The sequence below is a fragment of the Penicillium solitum genome (genome assembly GCF_028829755.1).
Source record: "Penicillium solitum strain IBT 25940 chromosome Unknown utg000001l_segment0_segment0, whole genome shotgun sequence".
NCBI classification, from domain to species: Eukaryota; Fungi; Ascomycota; class Eurotiomycetes; order Eurotiales; family Aspergillaceae; genus Penicillium; species Penicillium solitum.
In genome coordinates this window covers 3,318,873-3,346,569 of record NW_027072121.1, presented here as the reverse complement: position 1 = coordinate 3,346,569, position 27,697 = coordinate 3,318,873, and the positions used below count along the sequence as shown (strand labels likewise).

General features: G+C 47.4%; 12 protein-coding genes across 12 annotated transcripts; 8 read left to right on the top strand and 4 right to left on the bottom strand.

The window, feature by feature from the left end:
• Window positions 1-1,865: 1,865 nt before the first annotated feature.
• Window positions 1,866-2,117, top strand: N7455_001291 (uncharacterized protein; the record flags this gene model as incomplete). Its single annotated transcript, XM_040951081.2, has 1 exon — window positions 1,866-2,117. The coding sequence occupies one exon, from the start codon at window positions 1,866-1,868 to the stop codon at window positions 2,115-2,117; it is 252 nt and encodes an 83-aa protein (XP_040818089.2).
• A 1,386-nt stretch (window positions 2,118-3,503) lies between these two features.
• N7455_001290 (RTA1 domain-containing protein) lies at window positions 3,504-4,553 on the bottom strand (the record flags this gene model as incomplete). The annotated part of the gene is made up of 4 exons (XM_040950950.2): window positions 3,504-3,919; window positions 4,003-4,228; window positions 4,285-4,307; window positions 4,394-4,553. 4 exons carry the CDS (start codon window positions 4,551-4,553, stop codon window positions 3,504-3,506), a joined length of 825 nt encoding a protein of 274 aa, XP_040818594.2.
• Window positions 4,554-6,309: 1,756 nt separating this feature from the next.
• N7455_001289 (DASH complex subunit DAD1) lies at window positions 6,310-6,789 on the top strand (the record flags this gene model as incomplete). Its single annotated transcript, XM_040950928.2, has 3 exons — window positions 6,310-6,408; window positions 6,486-6,548; window positions 6,601-6,789. 3 exons carry the CDS (start codon window positions 6,310-6,312, stop codon window positions 6,787-6,789), a joined length of 351 nt encoding a protein of 116 aa, XP_040818448.1.
• Window positions 6,790-7,371: 582 nt separating this feature from the next.
• Window positions 7,372-8,357, bottom strand: N7455_001288 (Rho4-like protein; the record flags this gene model as incomplete). The annotated part of the gene is made up of 3 exons (XM_040951595.2): window positions 7,372-7,752; window positions 7,816-8,019; window positions 8,073-8,357. 3 exons carry the CDS (start codon window positions 8,355-8,357, stop codon window positions 7,372-7,374), a joined length of 870 nt encoding a protein of 289 aa, XP_040818661.1.
• Window positions 8,358-9,735: 1,378 nt separating this feature from the next.
• Window positions 9,736-11,636, top strand: N7455_001287 (phosphatase PAP2 family protein; the record flags this gene model as incomplete). Its single annotated transcript, XM_040951604.2, has 5 exons — window positions 9,736-9,787; window positions 9,866-10,082; window positions 10,148-10,909; window positions 10,962-11,512; window positions 11,569-11,636. The coding sequence occupies 5 exons, from the start codon at window positions 9,736-9,738 to the stop codon at window positions 11,634-11,636; spliced, it is 1,650 nt and encodes a 549-aa protein (XP_040817649.2).
• A 614-nt stretch (window positions 11,637-12,250) lies between these two features.
• On the top strand, window positions 12,251-14,228 carry N7455_001286 (SUMO protease ULP1). The gene is made up of 2 exons (XM_065603969.1): window positions 12,251-12,602; window positions 12,657-14,228. The coding sequence occupies exons 1-2, from the start codon at window positions 12,482-12,484 to the stop codon at window positions 13,904-13,906; spliced, it is 1,371 nt and encodes a 456-aa protein (XP_065462460.1). The 5' UTR covers window positions 12,251-12,481; the 3' UTR covers window positions 13,907-14,228.
• Window positions 14,229-15,487: 1,259 nt separating this feature from the next.
• N7455_001285 (uncharacterized protein) lies at window positions 15,488-17,269 on the top strand (the record flags this gene model as incomplete). Its single annotated transcript, XM_040951834.2, has 1 exon — window positions 15,488-17,269. One exon carries the CDS (start codon window positions 15,488-15,490, stop codon window positions 17,267-17,269), a length of 1,782 nt encoding a protein of 593 aa, XP_040818077.2.
• A 978-nt stretch (window positions 17,270-18,247) lies between these two features.
• N7455_001284 (uncharacterized protein) lies at window positions 18,248-20,259 on the top strand (the record flags this gene model as incomplete). The annotated part of the gene is made up of 5 exons (XM_040951865.2): window positions 18,248-18,543; window positions 18,604-18,895; window positions 18,954-19,145; window positions 19,194-19,398; window positions 19,451-20,259. 5 exons carry the CDS (start codon window positions 18,248-18,250, stop codon window positions 20,257-20,259), a joined length of 1,794 nt encoding a protein of 597 aa, XP_040817828.2.
• A 787-nt stretch (window positions 20,260-21,046) lies between these two features.
• Window positions 21,047-21,892, top strand: N7455_001283 (uncharacterized protein; the record flags this gene model as incomplete). The annotated part of the gene is made up of 2 exons (XM_040951214.2): window positions 21,047-21,330; window positions 21,394-21,892. 2 exons carry the CDS (start codon window positions 21,047-21,049, stop codon window positions 21,890-21,892), a joined length of 783 nt encoding a protein of 260 aa, XP_040817541.2.
• Window positions 21,893-22,472: 580 nt separating this feature from the next.
• Window positions 22,473-24,041, top strand: N7455_001282 (Zn(II)2Cys6 transcription factor domain-containing protein; the record flags this gene model as incomplete). Its single annotated transcript, XM_040952013.2, has 2 exons — window positions 22,473-22,532; window positions 22,605-24,041. 2 exons carry the CDS (start codon window positions 22,473-22,475, stop codon window positions 24,039-24,041), a joined length of 1,497 nt encoding a protein of 498 aa, XP_040817757.2.
• Window positions 24,042-24,546: 505 nt separating this feature from the next.
• N7455_001281 (glycoside hydrolase family 16 protein) lies at window positions 24,547-25,905 on the bottom strand (the record flags this gene model as incomplete). Its single annotated transcript, XM_040951594.2, has 1 exon — window positions 24,547-25,905. The coding sequence occupies one exon, from the start codon at window positions 25,903-25,905 to the stop codon at window positions 24,547-24,549; it is 1,359 nt and encodes a 452-aa protein (XP_040817979.2).
• Window positions 25,906-26,236: 331 nt separating this feature from the next.
• N7455_001280 (zinc finger HIT domain-containing protein) lies at window positions 26,237-27,595 on the bottom strand (the record flags this gene model as incomplete). The annotated part of the gene is made up of 3 exons (XM_040951756.2): window positions 26,237-26,981; window positions 27,045-27,488; window positions 27,552-27,595. 3 exons carry the CDS (start codon window positions 27,593-27,595, stop codon window positions 26,237-26,239), a joined length of 1,233 nt encoding a protein of 410 aa, XP_040817679.2.
• Window positions 27,596-27,697: the final 102 nt, after the last annotated feature.

The window sequence follows — 27,697 nt, the reverse complement described above, 5'->3', positions numbered from 1 at the left end:
CGACCTCGTTAACGAGCTCGGCTCTGCACAGATAGACATGGAGGATGGATGGACCGAGTGTACCAGGTTTGTTGGGACTCAGGTGTGTGTTCTACTCACAATTTCAATTATCACGAGGCGTTTTCTTTTTTTTGTTTATGGCTTTTCAAAGAGGGGTTTGTGCATGGCCTCTGACCAAAACCGAATCAATTACTTTCTGCACGAGTCTGGGAGGCATACGTAGTTCTGTTTTTTTTCTTCTTGGTTAATCACGGTTGCGTACAAGTCTGCTGCGCCATCAAGTGTCGAGTGCGATGGTGTATTATGACTCAGGTGCCGCGCAGCGACAACACCTCCGACTGCTCTCCCGATAGTTCACCCAGAGGATATCGGTGAGAAAATGGGGGACCACAGCCTTAATCCAATAGGGATCGACATATTTTGAATGTACGTGTACGCCGGTGCACTGAAGGAGTGACAAGACACTATGACCCAGGGCGATCAGTTTCTCAACAGAAAATATGTTGTAATGGCTTCAAGTGCTGCTATTATTCGTATTTCGGGGACGGAGTACGGAGTATAGTCCCCACTCCCGACGGGCTTCCCATTCCTGGAGAGAACTGTATCGCACAGTCCGCACGATGGTCCGGTTAACATCAGCTCGGACGGCACAGCCCTGAGAAATATCCAATGGGGCGAATTCACCTACGTATACTAACACCCCTGTCCCTCTTGACGCGGTCCTATGTATGATCGCACATTTGCCATTATGAAATTCATGAAATTGTTGGAAGAGATTCGGATGTGGCAGGCTGAGGTGGCTAATTGCTGTGGCGGTTCTTTTTATAGAAGACGACGTACCACATGGCGTACAATGTACCATATTGACCAATGTACATCGGTACATCGTACATACCAGCCGATCACCCGTGGACCCGTCGACTTGCTTCCCCCCTCCTGTACGGAGTAGTCCCTGACCATATAAGCCCATGATAGAGATTTCATGCCATCGACGTCATGGCGCTTGAAGGATGGCATCCACAATAGTAAGCTAAGACGAATAGCGCACTGCAGGGTTATCGTAGTCAGTTTCAGAGAGTCTATGGGGGGTTTGTCTACAGAAAAGGGAAGAAAGTCGGAGTAGATGATCTTCCTATATCAACCAAATTCGACTTTGACCCGTTCGCATCAGGTGCTTTCTCCATACACCATATATCCAGACGAACCATCGTTCTTCATAATGATGGTGACTCGGACGCCACCACAATAGTTGCCGATCATGACCCCCGCAGCTCAAGAAGTCACACACATTGCCAAAAGGGGCTTGTGCATTGAGTATGCACTCAACTTGTGGGGTTTCAAGTGCCTTGAGGGGAAAAAGGTTGCCTACTTGGATATGTACACATCGACTTGTACGTGTACTTCTTTAAGTAGTATATATCAAATATATAAAATAATCCAAAAAAAGAGCGAAACACAACGCTGATCATAGTCCACAGGCAAATCTTATAGTTGGACCATCGAATCACTAACTTCTCTACTCCACTGATCTTCGGTACTGCAGACATTCACATTTCCCTTTTCGCTATCGGAAGCCATTTCCTTCTTCTTTTTTTTTTATAAAAACTCCCATCTCCCTTATTTCATTCTTCTATATTCTTCGATTCTCCATTCTCTCCTAAACTTGAAACACACCAAATCTCCACAAGTCTGCAGTTAGCCTACACCTGCAGCGCTCTTTGTCTCATCTCGCGCTTTGAACCTACACAAAACTATACACCCTACACCCTCGTGACCGCTGAATTTCTTTTCACTTTGGAATTCGAAATCATATACCTGTTCACCCTCCACCAGATCAAAAAATAAAAAAGAAAACTCTCTACACAATGCGCGATACACCCTCCAAATTCATCGAGATCCTCGATCCCAAGGACTCATCCTTACGCATGTCCGACTCCGATGTCCGTCTGGAAGATGTCCTTGCCGACCATGAAGCAACCATCAACAGCCGAGCCCGTTCCTCTACACAGTCCTCCGCAAAACCAGACAAATCCCTGTCTCGTAGGAACTCGACATCCCCAACACCGCGGTGGAAACGTCTGAGCAATATTCTCGCACAACCCCGCCGGAACTCTTAACATGCTACGCCCCCACCCTGCAGTGATGTGCCTCGGTCTTACTATACTCCACTCTACTATATGTCTCAAACACCTGTTCCGATTTCAGGTGGACAATACCGAACACATTTCTTGCCATGTGAAAACGAAAAAAGAAAAAAACGAAGATGCAAATTGCAAATGCAAATGATTTTTTTTATGGCTACATTCGCGACTTGATTAGCGAGTTCGGATCTGTGTTTCGTGCCTGGGGCACGGTGACATGGACCGAGAACTGTGAATTGCAAACGAGATTACGAATTGAAATGATACGAAGTGATGTGCATGACGACTAGCTTGGTTGCTATTCAGGTGTTGTCGAGTGTTTGGCCTCGGACTGTTTTTTCTGGTCTGCTCTGCTGGCACTGGTCCAGTTGACAAGGGGACAGGATTCTGCCCCGCTTTGATGATTTGATGAGTGTGCACCTTGTCTATTTGAGGATTTGGATTTGGATTTGGATTTGGATCTGGATTTGAATCTGGATCTGGGGTTCGCTCTAGGGTTATACGATTATGATCTGGATCGGCCCTCTCGCACATGTATAGAAACCAAATTCCTTACAAAATGAAGAACGTGGACGGTCTGAGACCTGCGTTTATCTGTTATTCACTTCTTGTTAATATAACTTCATTTTGCTTCCCAACTTCTTGTCCCTACTGCTTGTAGCCATATCACCTTTGATACCCGATGTAGTCCTAAAGTGAACCATACATTTAGTCGGAATCTTGTAGATGAAGCGAAAGTAACCGAAATTCTATTTGACCCGGTTGTTTGTTCTTGAACTCTGTACCTGGCGAATATTAAATCCGGCGGGGTCTTAGCTTTGGCCCTGTAGCCACTACCTCTTAGGCTTGTAGCATGTACAAAATAGGTACCAGTGGACCCTGGACCCTCGGAGTGGAACATTTGTGCTACGAGTACAATCCCTATTGGACTAGCCTAATAAAAAAGACCTTGCTGGAAAGGTTTCAGAAAGTCAGGAACGCATGTCGGTCAAGCTAGGATAGCTCTTTCATCCTTTTTCTATTGCCTGGCACAACAGCTCTCCGTGTTAGGGGATACGAGTCGCAACTTGGCGCTGTATCGGCCTCTGTCCCTGCGCCGGACTATTCGGACCCTCGTGCATGTAGAGCTATACGAGAGACCTGCGGATGTAGATTGAAATCCGAATAATTTCAAATTGGAAAGAGAAATGTAGCAAAAAGATAGAGAATGTCGGACAGACTTCGGGACTGAGATCTCGCCCATGTAATTTTATGGACTCACGATCTATCAATATTATAATGTACATCACTTGGGTACAGGTTGAGTCGGTCGGATTGAACACCCCCGGATATTTCCCGGCATACTATATCCAGTCGTCCCAGTCATCCAATCAGTTCCATCCCATATTCGCCTTTCCTCTCCTTCATCAGACTGCTAATCTCGGCCGGATGTATCACGTTAAACGCGGCCATTACCAGCAACATAAGAGCGGCATCGAAGATGTAACTCCAGAATTCGTGCTGGAGCAATGTCCCACTACTTCCCTCGTTGTACTCGATGTACCGGAAGATGGAACGGACGAAAATCAACAGACTGCCGATGTATAACACAGTCTGGTGTTTCTTCCAGGGGACCACGCGCTGTTGTAGCACCCTTGAACCGTTTTTCTCGAGCTTGACGTGAAAAATGATGCTAGTGATTATGAAGACACCGAAAAAGATGATCTGGATGATCAAGCCAACCTTGATCACATTTCCGCCTTTTGCTGCTGTGCTGGCTTTGACGAGCATTCCGGCTCCTGTATCATTGCAATATATGGTTAGTCAATCGAACGATGCAGGTTATCGTGGACGCGTTGAGGGACGAGTTATGGGGCCTGACCTCCTGCCTGAACCAAAAATGATGTCACGTCCCCAACCACAAAGATTTTCGTCAACCACGAGCGTCGGATTGGTGATAAGTGTTCTCCACCAGTGACAATCATGATGCGGCCGAGTTCCATATAAATACTTGCAGCGAGCAGTGACGGGGCGACGAGGATAAGAATGGCTTGGATGGCAAGAGGAGGAGTGGTATAATTCGGGTATTGTTTGGAGGAAACGACACGCTAGAACTGTGAGCATATTCCCTCTCTGACTTGATCGAGTATCGAGAGCGGCTTACGGCGGTGTATCCAACAACTTCAACTATAGAAAACGTGCGTTAGAAAGACCCGGGAAACAGCCTGATGAAAGGTCCCAACAGCAAGTTAGCACATTGAGCTAGTACTCACATATTCCTCCGAATATAAAAGCAATGAAGAACCACGTCCGACCACGGAACATTTGCCAACAATGCAGGAGCGTTAAGATTCCGAATAGGACAATGAAAACCACGGCAGCTGGTATTGAAGGTATGTAGTCATACTCTCCCATATACTTGACTGCAACCATTGTGTCTCTGGGCTCGTTGTTGAGATCAAGAAACCAACTAAATATCAAATTGAGCAGGGCCCGCACCCAGCATCGAACAATTAAATACCTCCATATTCCAGGGGGTTTCCAAACCCATTTCTAAACGTTGAAGCCTATTATATTTTTAAATATAAGCTCAAGACATCTGGAAAATGTGACAGAGTGCGTACAACGTTCCCGCTTGGAGTTGCCCTACTTAGTATATCCGAAGTGCGCGTTTAGTGTGCTCGGTTGAACATGCCGGTATATCTGAACCAACTCTCACGGTATGAATGTGATGAAACTCCTATCTTCTCGGACCGGGGTGTTTTTATTTGAAAATCTAACAGAGCCTCCCATAGCCGAGCCCCCACATATTGGATATAACATATAACATATACCATATACCATATAACATATACGCGAGTTGTAGACCCGAATTTCACCCCTTTCCAATGCCACGGAGGGTTCGCACTAAATCCTGGAAAAGATGGGTCCCGTGTAAGCACAGCAATGTCAGCACTGGAGGATTGGTCTAGAGCGTATAGCCGCTATTCTTCTGCTGGCGTTGTACTAACACTAGGTGGCAGTGCAATGTACACCGGCCTTTGTCCGGCTTATGCATAAGGCAAGAAGTTGATGTAACTTCATGGAGCTTACTTTGACCCCGAAATCTTCTTCTGCACCACAGGAACACAGCAATGGTAATTCCTGATCTGTATTTCCCGAGCCCACTAGGCTGCAAGATATGGCATTCTATCATTATCTCATCATGGTTGCATCGCGTGAGATGATCAGAGATGAGATAGATGAAAGATTTTGACAATCCCCCATGAATATGTGATAGATGGGTTGCTGGCCATCGGTGGCTTTTATCTCGCTTCACTGGATTCTGAACCACAGGAATATTTGCGGTATATCGCGCTGCATCATCACAACTGAGCAGTGGCAGGCCTCCGCTAGACCTTTGCAAGCAACACATCAAGGGTTGTGAGCTCGCATTGACATGGTCTACGCATATCATCCTCTTAATGCGTGGGTACTTTATTATTTCTCAGAATAATAATCTACTAGGTCCACTCCACGAAATCATAGAGCTGTACACTTCCTTGAAATAATGGCGGGGTCTTCATGAATAGGTTTCCAATCCGAAAGGGAATCAAGGGTGAATGAATGGGTATCTCGGGATCGAAAACCCAACAATCGAGTATCTGGATCAAATAATGCCCATATCTTCAAGTGCCAGGACACCAGGACACATTTGGGGTAAATATGGAATCGTGTTCCAGTTCAAATCACGTAGGATTTAGAGACGAGTTGGGTGATATTTTTGGTAGTCATATAGATAGAAGTAAAATGCCATTTTCATTCCATACATCAACAAAACAGAAACTAGAATCTGCAATAATTCCTACACAAGTTCAAAGTGTAATGGCATATAATAGGAGAAATTGTTAAATTGAAGCTTTTCAATGGAAGGTCGATCTCTTATCAAATATCAAATCTGCCCCACATCAACTTCCCCCATCACCTCAAATTGTCCAAATAACAACTGCAGCAACCCTGTGACTGTGCCTGGGATTGGAGATTCCCCTGCAAGAACCCGCGTTTAATCAAACATCCAACGCCAAGCAATCTTCCGCGACGCTCCCCGAAACCCCGAACCGTCGCGTCTTTGTGCGCAACGTGAACGTGCCAAGTCGTGTCATTCCTTGTCACCTTATCTAGCCCTACCAGAATCCCAGAAGTCCAAAAAATGGCCTGGCTCCAACAAACACCAGGCTCTGGTGGTCGCGCCGCATCCCCAACAGTCTTTGAGCAACAGCGCGAGGAACTTGTCCGAGAGATCGCAGTGGTATGTACCATGTTGACAAACTCCCCGCTCGGGAATCCTTATCAGTCGCCGCAACCGATGTTAATTTATTCGAGTAGGGCATGGAGCAAGTACTTCAAAACATGAACCGTTTGAATCGGAATCTGGAGAGTGTGATTGCGGTAAGTTTCAGCACCGGCACAGGGAAAACGCATCTGCTAATGGTGTTATTAGGTGGGGAATGAATTTGGATCTGTGGAAGCTCTCTGGTCCCAGTTTGAGAACTTTATGGGGCGGCCTGAAGAACAAGGCGAGGATGCTGGCAATGGCAATGGGAAGCGGAAGGTTAGTGGGGAGAGTGATGCGAGTAAGTCGGGAGTAAAGCGTGAAAACGACGAGGGTGACTCGACAGTCATGCAGTGATGGTTTACATTTTGGTCTGCATGACGGGTCTCGGCGTCGGGCTGTTTTACTTTTACTTTTTTTTTTCTTCTTAGATACCATTCAAAATTCGGGTTACATTTACCTGGGAAAAAAGATATACGAATCCTATGGGGAAGACATTGATAAACACAAAAGGTCAAATGTATTCAGTAACACATATGACGTCGCTTTCGCCAACAGAACATATCAGATAACATAATTGAGAACACCAGTCCCATGCATGCCAATGGAAAACGGCAAAGACCCGAGGTCATGAGAGACATCAAACGGAACAAGGGGGACAAGGGTCGTGAAAAGGGCCAAAAAAGAACACAAGCAGGGAACAAACGTGAAATAAAAGAAACAGCCTCCAGCAAAAATAAAAAGAATCAAGATCATTGTAAGGGCCGCGCAGCGTATCGATACAACAGAGAAGGATTTGGAAAGTCATGTCTAGCTTTGTCCAGCTTGCGGCGACATGTCACATACACAGGCGAGCGGGCAAGCAAGCCGACGAAGCAACCAGGCTTGTGGTCCGGCCAAGAGAGAAAGGAAAATCAAAGGGTATCGAGTAGAATCAATCTACAGAATCTTGCAAGTGCGCTTCTTAATCTTCTTGCCGGGGCGGGGGCCTCCACCTCCTGAAGGCATGGCACTGGCGCGATTGTTGCGGCTATTGCGGCTGGCCGGTTGCTGAGCTGTCCAACCTTGTTCTTCGATTGAGATGGCCGAGTCAACGGCCTTGGCGAAGACCTCGTCCACACCGCGCATCTCCTTACTACTGCATTCGGCGTATGTTGCTCCCATACGTTGGGCGACATTTTCGCCTTGCTCTGGTGTGATGGGTGTCAGGCCTTGTGTCTTGAGGAGTTCAATGCAGGTTCGCTTATTGCGTAAGTCGGACTTCAAGCCAACGAGAATAATGGGGGTGGTGGGACAGAAGTGCAGAACCTCGGGATACCACTGAACAGAGAGATGTTAGACAAATCAGGAAAAAGTAAAGAGATTTCCAAGTTAAGAACTCACCTTGTCAACAACATTCTCCAATGATGCGGGGCAATCGATAGCAAAGCAGACAAACAGAAGATCAGTCTCGGGATAGGACAGTGGACGCAAACGGTCATATTCCTCCTGTCCAGCAGTATCCCAGAGGGCTAATTCAACGGTCTTGCCAGAAGCCCGATGCGTCGTTTGGGTGATATAGTTCTCGAAGACGGTGGGGACATATTTCTAGACGATAATCAGCACCAGGGACACGTCTTTTCCTCGCAGGCCGAACGTACCTCTGGGAAGTAACCTTGTGAATAACTGATCAACAAACAGGTTTTGCCACATCCGCCATCGCCCACCACTACAAACTTTTTTGAGAATGAGGGCGGCTGAGTGATATTTGTTGCCTCAGACATCCGTCCACTGGAGACACTGGTATTGGTGCTGGCTGTGCCGTGGCTGACTCGGACGCTGTCGCTGCGCGCACGACTGTGACGCGGTGTCAAAGATGGAGGAGGGGTGGCGAGAGAGCGGCGGCGCGATGCTGCATAGTATTGATCTTCGTACATAGCACTCATGATGAGTAGGGGTAGGGGGTTGGAATGTGCCTCGTTTGTAATGTGATACAGGGGAAAACGGTTTTTTTGTTGGGAGACTGTTGATAGGATGAAACGGTATGGAATGAGAGAGGTAAGAGTGAAGAAAACGAGGAGAAGATAGATCTAAAAAAGATCTAGAGGATCGATAGAGCAAGAGGGTCTGGCGAGACCCGTGAGACCCGTGAAACCCGTGTTTACACCGGGGCTACCATAGCAACGGCCGTGCCTCCATGACGCCAGGGCTCCGCTTCCCACGATCAAAGCCCTCTATATCCTGTATCCTGTCATTCACTGGTTTATCTAGATCCTGTTTTGGTCTCGACTCCACTAATATATTCTTGTTCTCCACTGTTCAGCTCACTCTGCACAGCTTTTTTTTTTGTATACTGTATACCCCAATGGGGTCATGTGATTTGTAGATCTTTCCGGAGATATGAGGTCTCACTTGATGTCTTTTCTAGTATGAGCTAGTTATAATAACCTACATCTACTGTATCTTGTATAAAGCTTAGATCTAGAGCAGTGTTGTAAATCCGAGTATCTAATTGAAAATCGAGTAGCCAACACAAAATGAAATATAAAATCATATGGGCTTTGACCACGCTAACTTTGCATGTCATCTTTAGCCTTCTTTATTTGACGGAGAAGACCGATGCCGGTGCTAAAAAGCCTTCAATATACGAGTTGACAATAATATTTTACTTTATTTATTATTATTAAAACTTTAGTTTTTGGCTTTATCTTTTTCTCTCCTAGGAGATGTCAATTACAATCCTATATCAATATTGGAGCGAGAGAAAGAGCTGATAGTTTGTACAGGTAAAATGAACATAGAAGAGTTTATAAACCATACAAAGATAACAAGGCAATTGAAATCTGCCTTGAGATAGGACTAGGTTAATATCGGCTTTACATGTAGTTTCTCCGATAGGCACGTAAATCATCGGCTAGTTGAAATGTAATTCGAACCTACATAGTAAAACTACATAGTAAAACTAAGTATGGATCATGAGAGAGTAGTAAAATCGACAATTTACCTAGGTATATACTACATAGTTATGTACTTTGTACATGGATGGACCTCACCTGGGCATCCTTGTATACTGACTAAGCACACACATGGCCCACGGGCAGTAGGGGGGTTTGAGCCGCGGATGATCTCCCCCGTCCACTTCGGAGCATAACCCCCAACCTCGAGTTTCCCCATTATATCATTTGCTTCAATCCAACTTCATTTCGCTCCTTATGTTCTAAACCCCTATAACCCTAAACCCTTCAAACGGACCGGCAGGCAGCAGCCTGTCCATCTATGGGATCCATCCGATTGCGACACTGTCTGGATCGATAACACTACATCATGGGCAGCAAAGAGGACCAGCCCGATGCTGGACTGAAGAGTCTGAATCACTGTATGCGAGTGGTTTCTTTTTTTTGTCCACCCTTGGCTTATCGCGACGTCCGCTAACCGTCACGCGTTTGCGACATAGATTCAAATCGATTACCCCTCTGGCGGTACTGGCCGCGACAAAAGCTCATCCCATTGATCCGATATGAGACGCCATATTTGGCTTGGGTGCAGGAGAAAGTCCGCACGCCAACCCTCGACTCGTATTTCGCATTCACGGCCAACCTCGGCACCCATACCTTCTTCATGGTCTTTTTGCCCTTCCTCTTCTGGTGTGGTTCTCCCAGTATGGGTCGTGGGTACGTTTTCTTTTTGCAATTGAAATTGTAGGTTCAATTCTGTAGCTGACGACGATTGTCTATAGATTGGTACACATCTTAGCATCGGGCGTCTTTTGGAGCGGCTTCCTCAAGGACCTGCTATGCCTTCCTCGGCCTCTCTCTCCCCCACTTCAGCGAATCACCATGTCCGGCTCTGCGGCACTGGAATATGGGTTCCCTTCGACACACTCAACCAATGCTGTCTCGGTTGCGGTCTATGCTTTGGCCCTACTTGGTTCACCCGAATCAACTCTCAGCGCAGAGGTCACCCTCTTACTCCAGACTATCACCTATATCTACGTCGTGTCCATTGTATTGGGTCGACTGTATTGCGGAATGCATGGGATGCTGGACTGTACTGTTGGGTGTGCTATGGGTGCGGCCATCGGCCTCGTACAATTTTATTATGGGCCTGCCTTTGAGGAATTCATTTTATCCGCGTCGTTGATGGAAATTTCCCTGCTGGGGCTTCTTATTATATTCCTCGTCCGCGTCCATCCGGAGCCGGCGGATGATTGCCCGTGCTTCGACGATAGTGTTGCATTCGCAGGAGTTATGCTAGGCGTGGATATGTCTTCATGGCACTTCGCCGATATCTGGGTCGGTTATCCTTCTGGGTCAATTCCCTACGACCTCGAGACTGTGGGCTGGATTAAGACTGTTGTTCGTTTGGTCGTGGGCGTTTTGTGCGTGTTTGCTTGGAGAACTGTAACCAAGCCAGCTCTGTTGCGCATTCTACCGCCTATCTTTCGGACCCTGGAGAAGCTCGGTCTTTTGCTCCCTCGACGTTTCTTCACCACCGCATCGTTAGTTTGAATGTGCTTCCTGCTCGTGGACGTTACGCTAATATGCTCTTAGTGAATACACTACCATTCCCTATAACCTAAAGGATCACGACGTTCTTCCGAATTTCTCTGACATCCCAGACATCATTACTACAATGCGCCATCCTCGCCGCCGAGCCATTTCAATTGGTCCTCAGTCAGAAGCTGATGCGTATGAGACCCTGGCGTACCGGGAAAAGCGCCGACGCGAGAGTCAGTCTGGGAGCAATCGTCCTTCCCCAGTCGCAGAGGATCAACTCAAGCCCAATGGAACGCCCGTGCGGCCGAGAAAGAGTCAGTCTGGGAGCAATCGTCCTTCCCCAGTCGCAGAGGATCAACTCAAGCCCAATGGAACGCCCGTGCGGCCGAGAAAGACGGCATCACTGGACGATTACGAAGGCATGATGGGAAGAGGCAGCCCCAGTTCATCCGCGGTGGATGTGGATTCTGACATGCCGACAACACCTTTCCCTTCGATAGATTTCGAGGCTGGGGAGAGGGAGGAAAAAGAAGTCTTCTCCCAGATCAAGAAGCCCCGTGTGCGGTATGACGTGGAGGTAATAACGAAATTGGTTGTATATGCGGGTACGTGAAACCCTTGGATTTTGACACAACATTTGCTGATATCAGGCTCCTTTTAGGTATTCCATGGGTGGTCATCGAAGTCGCACCCTTGTTATTCGACCTAATCGGGCTTGGAAACCGATAACGACGATGGGAAAGTATTGCTAGAAGTGCAATTCGTTGCAGTCCCTCTCTCTTAGCTCCACCACCTCCCCGGCCTGCTCCTAGCCCAGCGGGCTGTGCTGGAACATGGCACCTTAGAAATATCCTTCACGTTGCCCATGTACATAAGCATTGAAAACAATATCTATAGCTACATTCTTCGATCTGGTCAGACATCCTGCTCAAACACAGGTTGGGACTATCCACATCATGGCATGGAAGACAATAAAAGAAGCAAGAACAAAGAGCGATCAAGTAAAGATGCCCAATCGCAACTTTCTTTTTGAGGTTGTCGCATTGTGATGGCTGTTTATAGAGTCCGCCACAAGACAATTATTAGATGAAACACCAAAGGACATGAGACTAGAATAAAAGAAAACTACATCTAGTAAAAATTGAAGAATAACATCCAAAGAAACTCTCAAAAAAGGTCCAAAAGATCCAAAAAGATAGGCCAACAAAGAGTGACAATGTGTAGATCCATGTAGGTCAACGCAACAACAATGGAGGCTGGGGGAATATGTGATGAGTCAGCAGAATGATGAGAGAACCCGCACCGCGTCGGCTCATATTGTTCCCATACCTCTCTTCCATTGCGGAGTATCTGCCTTCGATTCTGGCTTCTGGCTTCGGGGTACATATTCCAGTCATGCCCAATGATGGATCTTGAAGTCTTGTCTTCATCTACCTGCTCATTCCTCCCTTTTCACATCCTCAACGTTCATTCAACCACTGTCAATCTACTTGAAAGCGCGTCATCGGACGAGTAGATCGCTCTCGACTTTCTTGCTCGCACTCTTTCGACGTGACTTTGTGTTTCGCATCAACATGGGCTTCTTCCGCTGGCCTCGGTGCAAGCGAAGCGCCTCTCCTGTGAAGCCCACGGAGTCCTCGCCCAAGATTCCCATTCCCTTTGAGCCCTCAAAGCCTCCATTTGACGCCCCCGATGGTATGGCAGCCCCTCCTTGGAAGTTCAAGTCACATATGCTAAACTACAACCCAGTCTTAGATACTTCTCAGTTGCCCATTCCAGGAGCCTTCCCGTTAACTCCTCCCGAATCCCCCACCCTTGTTGTATCACAAGGCCCGACTATCGAGGAGGAAGATGTCCCACCGAAGGGGTGGGAATTCATGGACATAGATGCTCGCACAACACCAGCACTTGTTACGGATCTCGGCATACATCTCCACCCTCGATTACCGCCATACACCCCTCCCCTTCCGAGCGCTAGGCGCATTCCATCGCCAAGACCAACTAAAGCCCCCAAGCCCGTCGAAGATGATCTCATGGACATTGATGACCCGTGGGATCAACAAGCTCAACTAGATGCAAGGATTCCCCATGGCCCCGTTTCCGCTGTACAGTTGTTTTACGCCAACAGGAAGCCGATTCCTGCCAATCGCATTGCGTCGTGGTACGAGGCGGAATTCGAGAAGCGGGAGAGAGAAAGATTAGCCCGCGAGCGCGATCTCCAACGTCCTACCAGAGTGGTCCCACCGGGTTACCCCGTACGTCTGATTTCGCCTGAGTGGCTTGCCAAACTTAAACGCGCCATGCAGAGTGGACAAGGGAATGCCGTTGCCAAATCATTAGCCGGAGACGATCTGTACCAGCGGGATATCGTCACATGCATTCGCCCTGAGGCCTGGCTCAACGACGAGATCATCAATGCCTACCTTGGTTTACTCGTTCAATACCTCCGTCAATCGCATAGCAATCTCGGCCCTAGCGATCGGCCGCTCTTCCACGCCTTCAACACATTTTTCTACTCTACACTTCGCGATAAGGGATACCAGGGCGTTCAGCGTTGGGCAAAGCGGGCTAAGATCGGTGGCGAAGGACTCCTTAATGTCGACACAGTCTTCATCCCTGTACATGAGTCAAGCCATTGGACCCTCATGGTTATTCGACCAGCAGAACGAACAATCGAGTATTTCGACTCCCTAGGATCCCGCGGTCCTCGGCAAGTGAAGAATATCAAGCAATGGCTTCGTGGGGAGCTCGGGCCAAAATATAACGATCAGGAGTGGACTGTCCTGCCGTCAATCTCTTCTCGGCAAGACAACGGGAGCGATTGTGGTGTCTTCCTCCTAACAAATGCCAAAGCAATTACCATTGGGGTTGAACCAACCGCCATTGGCCCAAGCCATATCACACTTCTCCGCAGAAAGATTGTTGCTGAGCTCATGAACGGTGGTCTTCACGGCGAGTTCAATCCACAGGACAAAGCAACGGGTTTGGTGTTTCTCTAAACACAAAGACCAGTTATCTATCGCTACAGAACCATCGCCTTTTCTTGTCGATCTCATACATTCAATTTCGGGTCTTTTTCACCCTCACCTCCTACCTACATAATCTCACATACCTCATCCACCCCCAACCCACAATTATCCTTATCAAGCACCATCACCAAGGCGTTCTCGGTTACCATTACACATTATCTGCTATTTCGGCGCACAAGGCGAACACATGGAAAAGATGAAAAAAAAGGGACAATGAATTTTTTGGGCGCGCTCTTTTTATGTGATGTTTGCAATGAATCTGAATGATACCCCACGGTCACCACCTATGGTGACTTAGTTGATACAAAGAAGACCCTTCTCGCGGACTGGTTTTTATTGTATTTCGTTGTTTTCCTCGTTCTCCTGCTTTTATCTGGTATTGTTTTATCTTACATAGCATCGACTTTCTCTGTCACTTGTAGAGTCATGTATTTCTATTTGTCAGCTCTTTCATCTGACCTCGGGACTATAAGCAATTAATAATTATTAGTAACTATCTAGTGCAAAGTAAAGCGACCCTAGTTTTTGGTAGTAGTACCTGGTCAACTCATAGGTGGGGGGGGGGGGGATATTAACATCAGGGGCCGTTCCTATCATAATGGACTATCTGGGAAACTATAAACATTGCTTCGAATCGTCATCTAATACCTCATAAGTTTGCAAAAATTGCTTCTTTTTCCCCCTACCTCAACTTTTTCAACCACAAACTTAAAGTATCTATATAGATCTGAACGAGAGAGCGTCGGATTGGTTGACGAGAGGTCCATAGAACTAAACTTATTTTAGAAAGCAAAATGCAGTACCAATCAACGCCTTTTTGAAAACATATGCAATCTCAATTAGTTCTCAATACATATAATTAGAGAATGGCGTGATTTCGGCAGGAGAATATCATTTTGAGTACGGAGTAACTCAGAATATTGGGAAGTATTACCTGTTGTCTATTCGAACCTAGCGTTCTTTTCTATGGCAGTAAGGATACTTAAATTATATCACAGTCTAAGCGGACTCGGTGGTACAAAGAAGAAGTACAAAATCACTAGGGAGGGATTACCCAAGTAGCCGGGGATATGTCCAATTCAAGTCAGAGAACGCCAGCCATTGTTCGAACAGTCGACTAAATGACGGGGGCGACAGTAAGCTGAACGGTTATGCCCGAAAGGCGTATGCATTTACTACGGCTGCTGCAACCTCGCTTGGAGTAAAAATAGTCGTCGTTGCCGTCATCGTTTTTGTTAGAATGTATAGCAGTGCATCCTATATACCCTGATAGGACTAGCTTGAAAGCTACTCTAGGAACAAACGCAAGGACCCCACTGGACAATGTGCTGCTACATGGTGGATAAGGCTAGAATTGAAGGATTCAAATAATTTTGGTAAATTAACTGTCCCTGGTTTACAGGTGTGCTGGCCGGGAAAATATCAACATTGGGGGCTGTTACGATCTCATGGGCTACCCGGTAACTATAAATAGTATTTGAATCCGACACCTGTGCTAGCACCTTATGAAACCACAAAAATTCCTTCCTTTCCTACGACTAGTTTTCAATCATGGTACAACTATTGTTTGCCTCTTTGGTGAACGCCGCATCTGCATTAGCGGTCTTTGGCCTTATCTCCACCACATCAGCAACGTCCCCCGGGTACAATTGTAAGGCTGGACAATCTTGTTGGCCATCGAACAAAGAATGGGAGAGTTTCAACAGCAGTCTGTCCGGAAACCTGCACCGCACGATCCCCTATGCCGCAAGCTGCTATTATAGTTCTCAATACTATGACCCTGCAGCCTGTGATATCGTCAAATCGAACTATTCAACAAACCAAGCACGAACCGACGTATACGGCGCAGCAACAGGACTAAACTGGGAAGCATGCCGGTCCCAAACCTGTGCCCTGAATGCTTTGCATCCGGCTGAGGACATTTCCGTCAATTGCTACCTTGGCCGACTATCGTCATTGTATGTCGATGCTAGTGAACCAAGCCATATTGTTACCGCTGTGAAATTCGCCCGAAAGCATGATCTTCGGGTCACTATCAAGAACACAGGACATGACTACTTTGGACGCTCTACTAGTCCCGACACTCTTGCAATCTGGACTCACAATATGAACAATATGAAGTATCACGAAGACTTTACTGCGTCCAATTGTCCTGCCTCGAACGGTCAACATATCGCAGAGATAGAATCCGGTGCTCAGGCGACGGATGTCTACAACTATTTCACGAAGTTCAACATGGATGTTACCGGTGGCAATGAAGGGTCGGTTGGCCTTGCTGGCGGCTTTGGTCTAGGAGGTGGCCACGGCGTCTTTGGTCCCAAGTATGGTCTGATGGTGGATAATGCGGTCGAATTCGAGGTCGTAACTGCAGACAGCAAATTGCGAATAATCAATCAATGCAATGATCCCGAGCTCTTCTGGGCTATGCGAGGCGGAGGCGGAGGCTCCTTCGGCATTTTGACAAGCTATCGCTTTCAACTTCACCCAGCGGTCAAGATCAACGTGTATCAGTTCGAGGGCAACTTCGCGACACACGGGAATGAAACTGCCAATTACCCTGCATTGAAACAGATTCTCACGCAACACGCAACCTACCAACCTACCTGGTCTCATAACAACATCTCAGGACATGCTTACTACTGGCCAAACAAAGCTGAAATTTACCTTGTCCTGCCTTCGAATAATGAAACAGCTTTGAAAACCCTGACCAGTGAATTTTCCTCCTTTTTAGCCAATCAAAAAGATATTCATGTCACCAAGAACACCTACACGACATATCCCAAATATACCGAATTCTTACAGATTACCAATGGGATCGCTGCCAAATACACACCGGGCGGAATCTTTGAAGCTGTTGCAGGTCGACTGATCCCGCGCTCATTATTTGAGAGCACCCGCAAAGTAGCAGACCTAGTCGACGCCGTCCTTCAAGGAGTTCGGCTCAGCAATAAGCTGGTCCCCAAGGGTGGTTCCCTCACCCAAATCATCATGACCACGCCTGTGAATCACCAAAATGGCAACGCGACAAGTGCCAATCCTGCCTGGCGCCCAGCTCTCTGGCATACTCTCATGACAGGTGGATGGACTCATGAACTTGGCGTCCGAAATGAGACAAATCTGCTCGAGGCATGGTTGGATACTATCGAGCCACTGAAACTTTTGACGCCTGGTGGAGGGTGCTATTTGAATGAAGGCCATTACTTGGAGCCGGAATGGCAAGAGACCTTTTTCGGGTCGAATTATCCTGAGTTGCTTCGGATAAAGAAGAAGTACGATCCTACCCACTTCTTTGACTGCTGGAAATGTGTTGGCTGGAAGGGTCCGTCTGAGTAAGTTTTTTTTCTTTTGATATTTTATCGGCGAATCGAAGGCTAACATTGAAACGCGCGTAGTGCTTACTACTGCTACGACTAGCTCGGATTTGGCATCTTACGGTTAATCTATGGAGCTTGTTTTGAGTACCAGTCTCTCATCCAGTGTTGCAGTACGCTGGAACTTCTTGAGAGCTGGTACAGGGTTATCTGGACCCATCTGATAAAAATCGGGGTAAATTACCTAAATAACCCTGTATCCGATCGGATGGTTTAGTACTGTATTTGACAGTATATTACATAGTAACTTTGGACTGTTCCATTAATTCCTGTGTATCACCCGTTGTAGGCCTGATTAGGCGACCCGTGCTCCCGTATGGCCTGGTTACTCGTACTCGTTCTTGTGTAGTCAATTGTCTTTCAACACGAACGGGGCCCCGGTCCGCCCCACAGGAAAACGTGGAGTCGAGAGAAGCGCTGTGATTGGTGTTGCATCTCAGTTCCTCAAAGGGGACTAGCGATGTGGATCGGGAACACCCGCTTCAAGTTCTTTCTTCAACCTCATGATACTCGGACAAGTAAACTACTGTTGTAGATCATGGTGATCAATTCATCGGTACTCCGCACGGAGGAATAACAAATGATTTTCTCTCAGCCTCTCACGGCACTTCCGATGGAGACTGCTGTATCTTTGTAAATTTCATTTGCATGAATTCAGTCAGCCTAGGGGCCAAAGACCTACGTTGTATATCTTCTGTTCCCTCAAACCGGAGATTTGTTTTGCATTCCGGGGCCAAGATCTAAAGCTAGCCAGTAATTGGCTGCCACAGGAAAAATGATGTCAGGTTGCTAGCAAAATAAAAAGGAGAACAGAAAAGAAAAGAAACTAGGAAAGAGACGTGGAATTTCCCTATATAAGAGGGATGTCTGCCGGGAAGTTTCAAGATCATAACCACCCTTTTTTTTTTAACTCACCCGGAGAATCTTGAAACCAGTAGCCATGAAGCTGCTCTCACCTACGCTGCTGTTGACGTTTCCGGCCTTAATCTTAGCATTTCCTTCGGTCACCATTGACGCTGGTACCATCCACGGTGGAAAGTGCAAAGATGGAAAAAATGCAGTCTACTACAAAGGAGTTCCTTTTGCTGAGCCTCCCGTTGGAAAGCTTCGCTTTGAGCCTCCCAAAGTATACAGTGGAAAATATGCTAATGGGGCACTGAATGCAACAGCCCCTGCCGCCACCTGCATTCAGTTTGGGGATGCCATGGTACCACCAGGGACGAAGTCCGAGGACTGGTAAATGATTTCATAAACTTTGAACTCGTCTGTATTTTTCTAACACAATGGACACTTCAGCCTTTACCTCAACGTTTGGACTCCAGCCAACGCCACCAAAACGTCGAAGCTGCCTGTTAGGATTTGGGTATACGGTGGATCCGACATGAGTGGTGGAATTGACTACTCCCTTTACGACGGCTGCAGCATTGCAGATGCAGGCTCAATTTTTGTCTCCATCAACTATCGACTCGGGCCTCTCGGCTTCATGGCACTGCACAGTGCAGGGATATATGGCAACCAAGGGATTCAAGATCTTCTGCTTGGACTAGACTGGGTTCAAAGGGAGATTTCTGCTTTCGGAGGTGATCCGGTATGTGAATTACAGTCAAGCCATGGCATTGATATCTGACCACATATGTGTTATCTAGGAAAAGGTGGTTATCACCGGCCAGTCAGCCGGAGCGACAGACGTGTACACTGTTGCCACCCTTCCTCAAGCACCTTCTCTATTCAAGAGTGCTATTGTAGAGTCTATCGCCTTGCCTTCGCTTTTGACCAATTCAACAGTTCAACAAACCGGCGCATCATATGCACGAACTCTTCGATGCAGCATTCGTGATGTGAGTATAAAAGCTTCCTATCTTCTGAATGTATATTAACTCCGATAGAAACCATGTCTTCAGTCCAAGACAACAGCCGATCTACAGAGCGCAGTCGACTCTGATAGACTGCTCCACACGGGACTTGGAGCGCTGGATGGTCTCGGTGTTCTCAATAGGAACACGCCCCACTTTTGGCCTTATGTGGACGGTACTGTTGTCAGTGAGAATCCAGCAACCCGTGGCATACAGGTTCCGACAATCTTTGGATATAGTATGTTCACTCATATCTGCTCGAGATTATATCTAACCACGTAAATCATCAGATCAAAGAGAAGGCATGATGGATACTCTTACAAAATATGACACTACGAAGGCTGTCGCGGCCCTCACAGCAGCTGATTATACGTCTTTTCTCCGCGGAAACTGGGGCTCTGCTGCTCATATTATCCAAAAGTATTATCCTTTGTCTTTGTTTGAGTCTGCTACCAACGGGTCAACCTCGCTGGCTGTACTTTTCGCCATATCAAGTGTCATCACAGATTCCGAGTTCAAATGTTCCGGTTACCAGAGTGCAGTGCAAGCTACGCGAAAAAACGTGTCGGCATGGATTTATGAATTCACCCATAATTCTACTTGCACATGGCTGGATACAATGCCTCAGTCAGCAATATCAATCTTTGGCGCCGCTCACACCGCTGAAATTCCATACGTCTTTGGAAATCTTGACTTCGACTTTCCTACCCAGAACACTACTTGCACTGGGTCACAACTGGAATGGAACCTCAGCAAGGAGATGATGAGTTTGTGGACGGCAATGGCAGAGAGTGCCAAGCCATCCACTGGAGATATTTCTTGGCCGGCGTTCAAAGTTACCCCAAAGGGTCTGAACACGCCTGGAATGATATTCGGCAATTCGAGTACACCTGGCACTATTGACTTCTCTGCATGCAAATTTTGGGCCCAGGTTTATGCCATGGTGGACGCGAGCAACGCTACGGCCACAGCAGTACCTTCCAGTAGCAGTGCCAAGTCATCAGGTACGCCGACCAATGGCGCTGCGATCATTTTTCCAACGACTATGATGTTCGCTGCTTGGTGGTTGTTTTTGATTGTAGCGTCTATGGTTGTCTAATTTGGGTTTACAGGCTAGAATATACCAAATTTCTTTACAATTGATTGAAAGCAACCTTGAAATTCGATGGTTCGTGTTCACGGTTTGAAGCCAAGTCTATGAACTTAATACTTAAGGGCTACTGCCCTACGTGGGCATATATCAGTAGCGTACATTATGACACTCATTGTTTGTAGTTTTTATGTATTTTGTGCATCGATCCATCTCCTTGCCCCGGTAAGACATAGCAGCAGCCCGCAACATGATTGACTTTGTTCATGAGATATGCCGGACGCACAAGCAGAACAAGATTTCGGGCGCTCCTCCGAATTAGGCATCTTCGATGCTGTGGGGCAGTGTAAAGAACATCACCGCTACTCTGTATTCCGTAGTATGATACGATTAGTTGGCTCGAGGGGGATCGGCCCTGGAGGTAGCCAGAAGATAGCTAAGATATAGTCAAAAATAGCGGGCCCGGCTGAATTGGGTGGATCAGATCATTTCGGCCCCAATCTTGGCAAGGCTTAGGGGCCCAAGCCATTGACACGTTGGGATCTGCAAGAATATTCCTATTCGGGTAATATAGATGCTAGACCAGTCAACAAGGAACATTTAATCACGATCGATGACGCCGGCAGTAAGATTGCGAGGCTAAATCAATATCAAATTGAAGGACGATTCGAAGTATAAAGGATACCAGATATCTGTGTCGCAAAAACCACTCAACAAACGGTTTTGCATTCTCGACCAAACTTCAAATTACCTTAACGACGTCCTTTTCTTTGTCCTACCATTAATTGAAAGCGATATGGCTGCTGTAGGCTATCGAAACGGCATCGCTATCCTCCAGCTGATCGTGTTTCCCATCATTCTCGTTGCTGCCATTTTCATCTGGAAGAGGACAGGTTGGAGGGAAGGCAGCAAGATTTGGCGGTATGCCGTCACCCTTTCTCTCATCCGGATCGCTGGAAGTATATCCTCGCTGTTGACAATCAGCAATGATTCCCACAACATAAAAGTTGCTGTGGCAGTGTGCCAACTGATTGGTATTGCACCTCTTTTGCTAACTTTTATCGGACTGCTGAGACAAATGTGAGTTTTCCATTGCGAAAGTATTCATCGCGCTAATCAGAGACTAACATATGTCTTTTATAGTGATGTGGAGAAAAGAATGCCGCCCAGGCCCATGGCATTGTTGACTCTGGTCACCATCATCGCCCTCATTCTCGGTATCGCTGGAGTCCACTCTTCCAACGGCAAGGATGGAACTTACCACCCTAGCAAGCTCGCAAAAGTAGCCATGGGAATTTTCCTGGCTGTGTTCGTCATCTTTGTTCTCCTCGGTGTTTGGCTTTTCTATGAGCTGAGCTTCTCTCTGCGGAGATTCCAAAAGAAGCTGTTCTTGGCCATTGCACTTTCTGCTCCGTTGTTGGCGGTTCGCCTTGTCTACTCGGCGCTCAGCGATTACACAACGTTTAGTTCCTTTGCACTGAATGGGAATACCACGGTCTATCTGTGCATGGATGTATTGGAGGAAATCATTGCCATGGGAATAACCATGGCCTTGGGAATATCAGCCATTCTGGAAAAAGACTTCGTGAAGCTTACTCCAGTCTCCCAGGAAGATACTGAGCCGAAACCAATGGGCGCGTGAGTTTCGTCTTCTGTTTGAAGGATGGAATTGAGGGGAGGCTAAGGGAGAAGGCAATTGAAGTACATACACATATTGTACCTATGTATGTAATTCGGGGTAAATTACCCTGTATCCGATCGGGTATTTGGACCCGGTATTTGACAATTTCTTCTGCTCTCTCCATCTCTTCTTCCCAAGGTTCTTTCTCTCCGTTGCTCATTATTAAATACTCCATTCATCATCTCTATACTGCAATCAATGACAAATTCTTGACCTCGAAGAAATGGAGAGGCAATGCCCATTTGAGTGAATGTCGCATCACTTCGGAATATTCAGCATTTTCGGTTTTGGCAGCCCTATTGGACACTTCTCATGTGTTCAGCTGTATGATTTGCAGATCTTGGCGCAAAAAGGGTTGGCGCCAAACGGCTGAGTCTTGGCCTTCAGCCCTCAGCCCTCAGCCCAACGGAGCAGCCGCATAGTTTGTACCTTAAAAAGAGTCATCAATGCCAAAGCTTGTTTCCTTTTTTTTCCAACCGCCAAGAGAACTTCCCAAGTGCTCAATTTTCATCTTATTCGTATTCCCTTTTGAGTCATAGTTATGCCAGCGGGTGGACGAGCTTCCAGAAATTGCGGCAACTGCCGCTCTATCAAGCGAAGGGTAAGTGCTTGGAATCAATTCTGTTGTCGGATAGGGCTCACTCAATGCTGAGTACTGAGTATTTTTGTAAAGTGTGACCAGAAGTTTCCCCATTGTGGACAGTGCATTCGTGCGCGCGAAGAATGTCAAGGGTATAGAGATGAATGGGAGCTGGTCTTCCATGATCAAACCACCCACACAATTAATCGCTCCAAAGAAGCTTGGGCAAAGGCGGACGGCTTGGAAACATTGAAAAGATCGCCCCCATCCCGCCCTCTGAGCCTCAGCTCGGACGAGGTGGGCGTCAACTATTTCCTATTTCATTTCGTCGTTGGTGGTCTTTCTCCCTCTCGAGGGTATCTGAACTATGTGCCGGCAGTGTTTAGCGCTGATGGCGAGAATCCGACCTTAATGGCTAGCATGGCAGCAGTGGGTCTTGCAGCCCTGGCAAACTCCACTCAACAGCCTGAATTGTCCCAGCGGGCCCGCACAAAGTACTGGGAAGCGATAGATAAAGTGAACGCAGCGCTCAGTTCCTCTGTCGAATCTATCAAGGACAGTACCTTAATGTCAGTCATCTCTCTTGGCTTGTTTGAGCATGTGAGCAATTTTGAGACATGGTTCCAATATGTAAAAGGAACCGTGGCGCTGGTGGTTTCACGTGGCAAGAGCCAATTCTCAAGTCCAGCCTCTATTCCCATGTTCAATCAAGTGCGTGCAGATATGTGCGCTGCCTGTGTTCATCGCCTTGAACCGTTTCCGCGAGATATGCTTGAGTTGCAAGAAGAGGCAAACAAGCAGGCCGACAACTCCAGTTGCTTTTGGCTACTAGGAGTGCTGGCCACCCGGACTGTCAATCTTCTGTCGGATGTTACGGTGGTCACAATTAAAGATGGTGCAACTTTAGCACACTTCGTGGAAGAATCTGCTGTCCTCCAACGTGACTTCCAAGCCGTTCTTAGTAATTTTAGGACGCAAGAACCGTATACAACGATTGAAGACTACAGTGGAGATCCAGACCTCGTTTACAATTCTCGATATGACCTCTACAGATCCGCGTGGGCTATAAGACTTTGGAACAATTCTCGAATCCTTCAAGTCATTGTCTGCGAGATTGAATTCCACCTTTTGTCGAAAGCCCTCACTGCGGGTCTCCCACCGGCCCGCCGAAAGCAAATAGCGACAACCCTTGAAGCCACATGTCAAACCCTCAAAACTCTGGGTGACGATATTTTGGCCACAGTTCCGCAGTCCTTGGGGGCTGTGTTGTCCTCAACTGAGCCTCCTACTTCTGCCGATTTATCTTCCGATCCATCTGCCAATGCAAGTGCTTCGGGTGGGCATCTGCTAATGTGGTGTTTATACACGGTTGGAAAATCCCCAGTCACAAGAGGCCGCACCCGCAAATGGATCATGAAGCGTCTTAGGGACATTGGTCAAAAATCAGGTCTCCCAATCGCCCTGCAGTTTGTGAATGATATTGATGAGATAGACAAGGCGGCGAGCATGTTAGAGTCCGCCGATGATTGATGACTTGATACATGGTTTATATTGATAATTTCTATGACGGGAGGCAACTGCGTTCTCTATATTCCAATAAAGACAAACATCCATCAGCAACAGAAACATAGCACCCAATTGCAAAATTTCCGCATATTATACTCAACTTCTGATGGAGGTGCCGATTATAGCCTCGCCTGCTCATTATGTGAGAGCATCATCTCAATAGCCGAGACCATTCCTCTCACCTCCACTGTAGAGCGAGGTAAATTGTGAACAGCACTAACAGGAAGGGAACACCAAGAAATGACGGAGGCAATCCGCTATGTAGGTAAGCTGTAGACATACCTAGGTAATATTATAAATCCACTAAAGATGGAAAATCGACGAACATGTATGTATTTTCCCTGATAAAAACATCCATTCTGTCCAAAAAGTAGAATACAGAACACCTATGCCAGCCAAAGCGAAAAATCCTAAACAAAAAAACGAAGGACCGAAATTGATAATAATACAAAAGTCTGACAGAAAAGCTCTAAAGCTCATCAATGTTGCATGGTCTCCGACAAGATCCACGATGAGGCCTGTTCCTCCACTTCTTTCTTCTGCACTCACGCCCCTGCCTACCTGGCTTGCACTTTTTGTGCTTCTGCTCCCTATCTGGCTCCAATGGATCCCCATTGCCAAGAGAACCATTTGTGGGAGCGGGCCTTTGATGGCCGCCATGGTTCTGTGAAAGAGACACATAAGGACCCATGAGAGCATCAGAGGAACGATTGTAGATCAGCTCAATGTATTCGATGCCCAAGTATATACTGTCGCCGATTCGCATGTCGCCCGTCCAGAGTCCACCGTCACTCCAAAGATTGAGAATTATCATGCTCTCCAGGTCAGGAACCCTGTAAGGTTTGGCATCCTGCATCTCATTGTTGACATACCACCGGGACATATCCGAGAGCCAGTCCAGGCGATGCGTGGACCACGTTGTCCATGGAACAGGTATATCGGCAATGGTACTGGCACCGGGGATTTCATGATCAGCGGTAAAATTATAATCGGGCTGGTTGGCATAGTGCACGCGATAGGCCGGGTCTCGCGTCAAAATCTCAATGTCCGATTCACAGGTTTGGTCATGGTAGGTGAAGATTCCAGCGCAAGCCCCGTCAGGTGGTCTACCATCACGGAGAGGTGGAATTGTCTTGTTCAAGGGCACATTGGGATGTCGTTTTGGATCCCGCGGCGGCCATTCTTTGCGCTGAGGAGGTTCTGACACGACGGAGCCAGCTGGCAATAAACGCAGCCTGACACGCACCGAGCACCGGTAGATGTTGCGTATGCGAGTCTCGATCTCCGCGGTGGAAGTGTATTCTGAAAAGCGGGTGGTGCGCAGAACAAGATACGTTCCGTAAGTATCATTTCGCTCGTGATCCCGGGTGAGAAAGACGTTGTGTTTCGAATTTATCATGAGCACCGGGGCTATAGGGGTGCCTCGGCGTTCCCAGTTCTGACTGCTCCAGTCTCTCTCGAAGGAGGTTTTGTAGAACACCAGTGATCTAGGGTCCGTGTCCTTTTCATCATGGACTCCAGGTGAGAGATGACCATCTTGCGGGTCTTGCTCGTCGCCATCATCGTCATCATCCCAGTCCTCGTCGCCATAATCAATGGGCTCTGACATATTGAGATTGGCATGCTTCTTCAAATCCACTCCCCGAAAGTCCCAAACCTTGTAGTGCTGGAAGTATCCTGGATCAGGCCCAGAGATTGTGTAGCAATCGCATCCATGTGGACGTTTTTTGGCCGGTAGCGGTGACTGTGCTCTGGGAACTGATAATGTTGATGCTACCGTGCCGAAATAGATCACGGCGATCCCAAAGGACAAAAAGTTGATTCTCATGATGAGTTGCAGCCCTGGAGAATTTATGATTCTCAAGCTGGTCCCGTATGAAGTGAAGACCCCGGAAGGTCTTTGTTTGACTCGACAGGAAGCCGCGCTGGTCGTGATTTCCTCTTTAGGTCGAGATGTCACAACCAACAAGATCTGGGTGGTTTTCAGTAAATACGCCAGCATCTAAGTCTGATGTTTCTTCTGAGTGAATGACTCTTCAATGGTTGTACAATTGACTAACAATTAGCTGTCCCTAGGCATCGTACATTGTCTAGTGAATGTGCCAAATTGGCTAACATCTTTTGGTATCTCTCTCTCTCTCTCTTCGTATCAAAAGAATTCATACCGTTGGTCCAGTCTCCGGCACTGGTTCAAATAGGTCTTTCTTCAATACTTCCAATACCAGGTTCTCGTCGACATCTTGAAGATTCACCGAAGAACCGGGAAGCGCTTCGTTTCCAGCCGCGTCATCATCGTCACTCGTGGTAGAAGACTGGCCTATCTCATCTGGCTCAGCGGTGCGAAGATAGTCTTCCTCCAGTATGAATTTGGAGTTATCTTTGTCTGCAAAGAGTGTCTCCACTGACTCTGGCAGTGCATAAATCGTAGGGAATTCTAGGACAGTCCGGTTGCGCAGAACAGTATTGAGCGTTGAGGTTTGCAAAAGAGGAGTTAAGACTGGCTTTTTGGTTGTGGTTCGCGGACGGTGAAGGTAGAAGTAAAGACCGCGGTGAGGGGCGATGGTCTGATTTGGTGCTTTATCCATTTGCTCGGTTGAGGCGTCTGCGAGTTCCTTTACTGCGTCTTTGGTCGTGGATGGGGGTGATGTTGTATCTGCCTCTTCGGCCACTGTCGTGACAGGATCATCGGGTGCAGCGGTAGTCGTATTAGGGGTATCCATATCTTCTTTCTTGTCTTCTTTCTTCTCTTCTTTCACTGGCTCGATAGCTGTCTCTTGATCCTTCGGGCGTGGGCAGCATCGGTTATAGGCTTCAGCGACAGAGCATGTATCAATGACAGAATCACGAATGGTCTTCACCCCATCAGCCGCAATCCACTCTATGGTCCAAGCAAGACGCTTATGCCTTGAGAAACACCTAAGTCAGTACAACGTCCGACTCAAAAGACACGAGAGATTCCCAACTCACTTGGGATGCAGACGCGACCCATTCTGCTTATTTCTCGACATTCCCTTCGGAGCTCGAAGAACCTTCACAGCAGCAGTCTCGGTGCCGCGCAAGAACGCAGCCTCGCCCTTAGCAAGGCCCTGGTTCGGGTGCTTCCTTTTACGGCCGGCAGTCGGATGCTGCAAACCTTCAGAGCTACCATCGTCTGCTTGAGCACCGCCCGCAAGGTCGATCCCGCGGTTATCGACCTCTCTCTCCGCGCGCTCGAGGGTGCGCTCGATGCCGGTGATGAAATTGAAGTCGCGGTCGAACGCAGATTCAGTGTTTAATTCATTGCGTTTTAGATATGCGGCAGGATCGCGCACGCCGGAGCATTGCGACCAGAGTTTATGGCGACGTGTGCAGGGTAAAGAGCAGGTGCGTGTTGAGCAGCGTGGACAGCGGTATTTGGGAGGATTGGCATGGCTGTACGGACACCGGGTTAGATTCCAAAAGTATACTGGAGTAATTGATTGTTCATGGGCATACCATATTGAGCAGAGATCACTCAGCAAGGCATCTGAATCGGCCATCTTGGTTTGATTGCTTGATGCGGAGTTGGAGAGTCGGAGATTCGATGGGAAATTTATTTGTCTTATCGATAACGGCCTGAGGCAGCGATCTGGAATTAACTA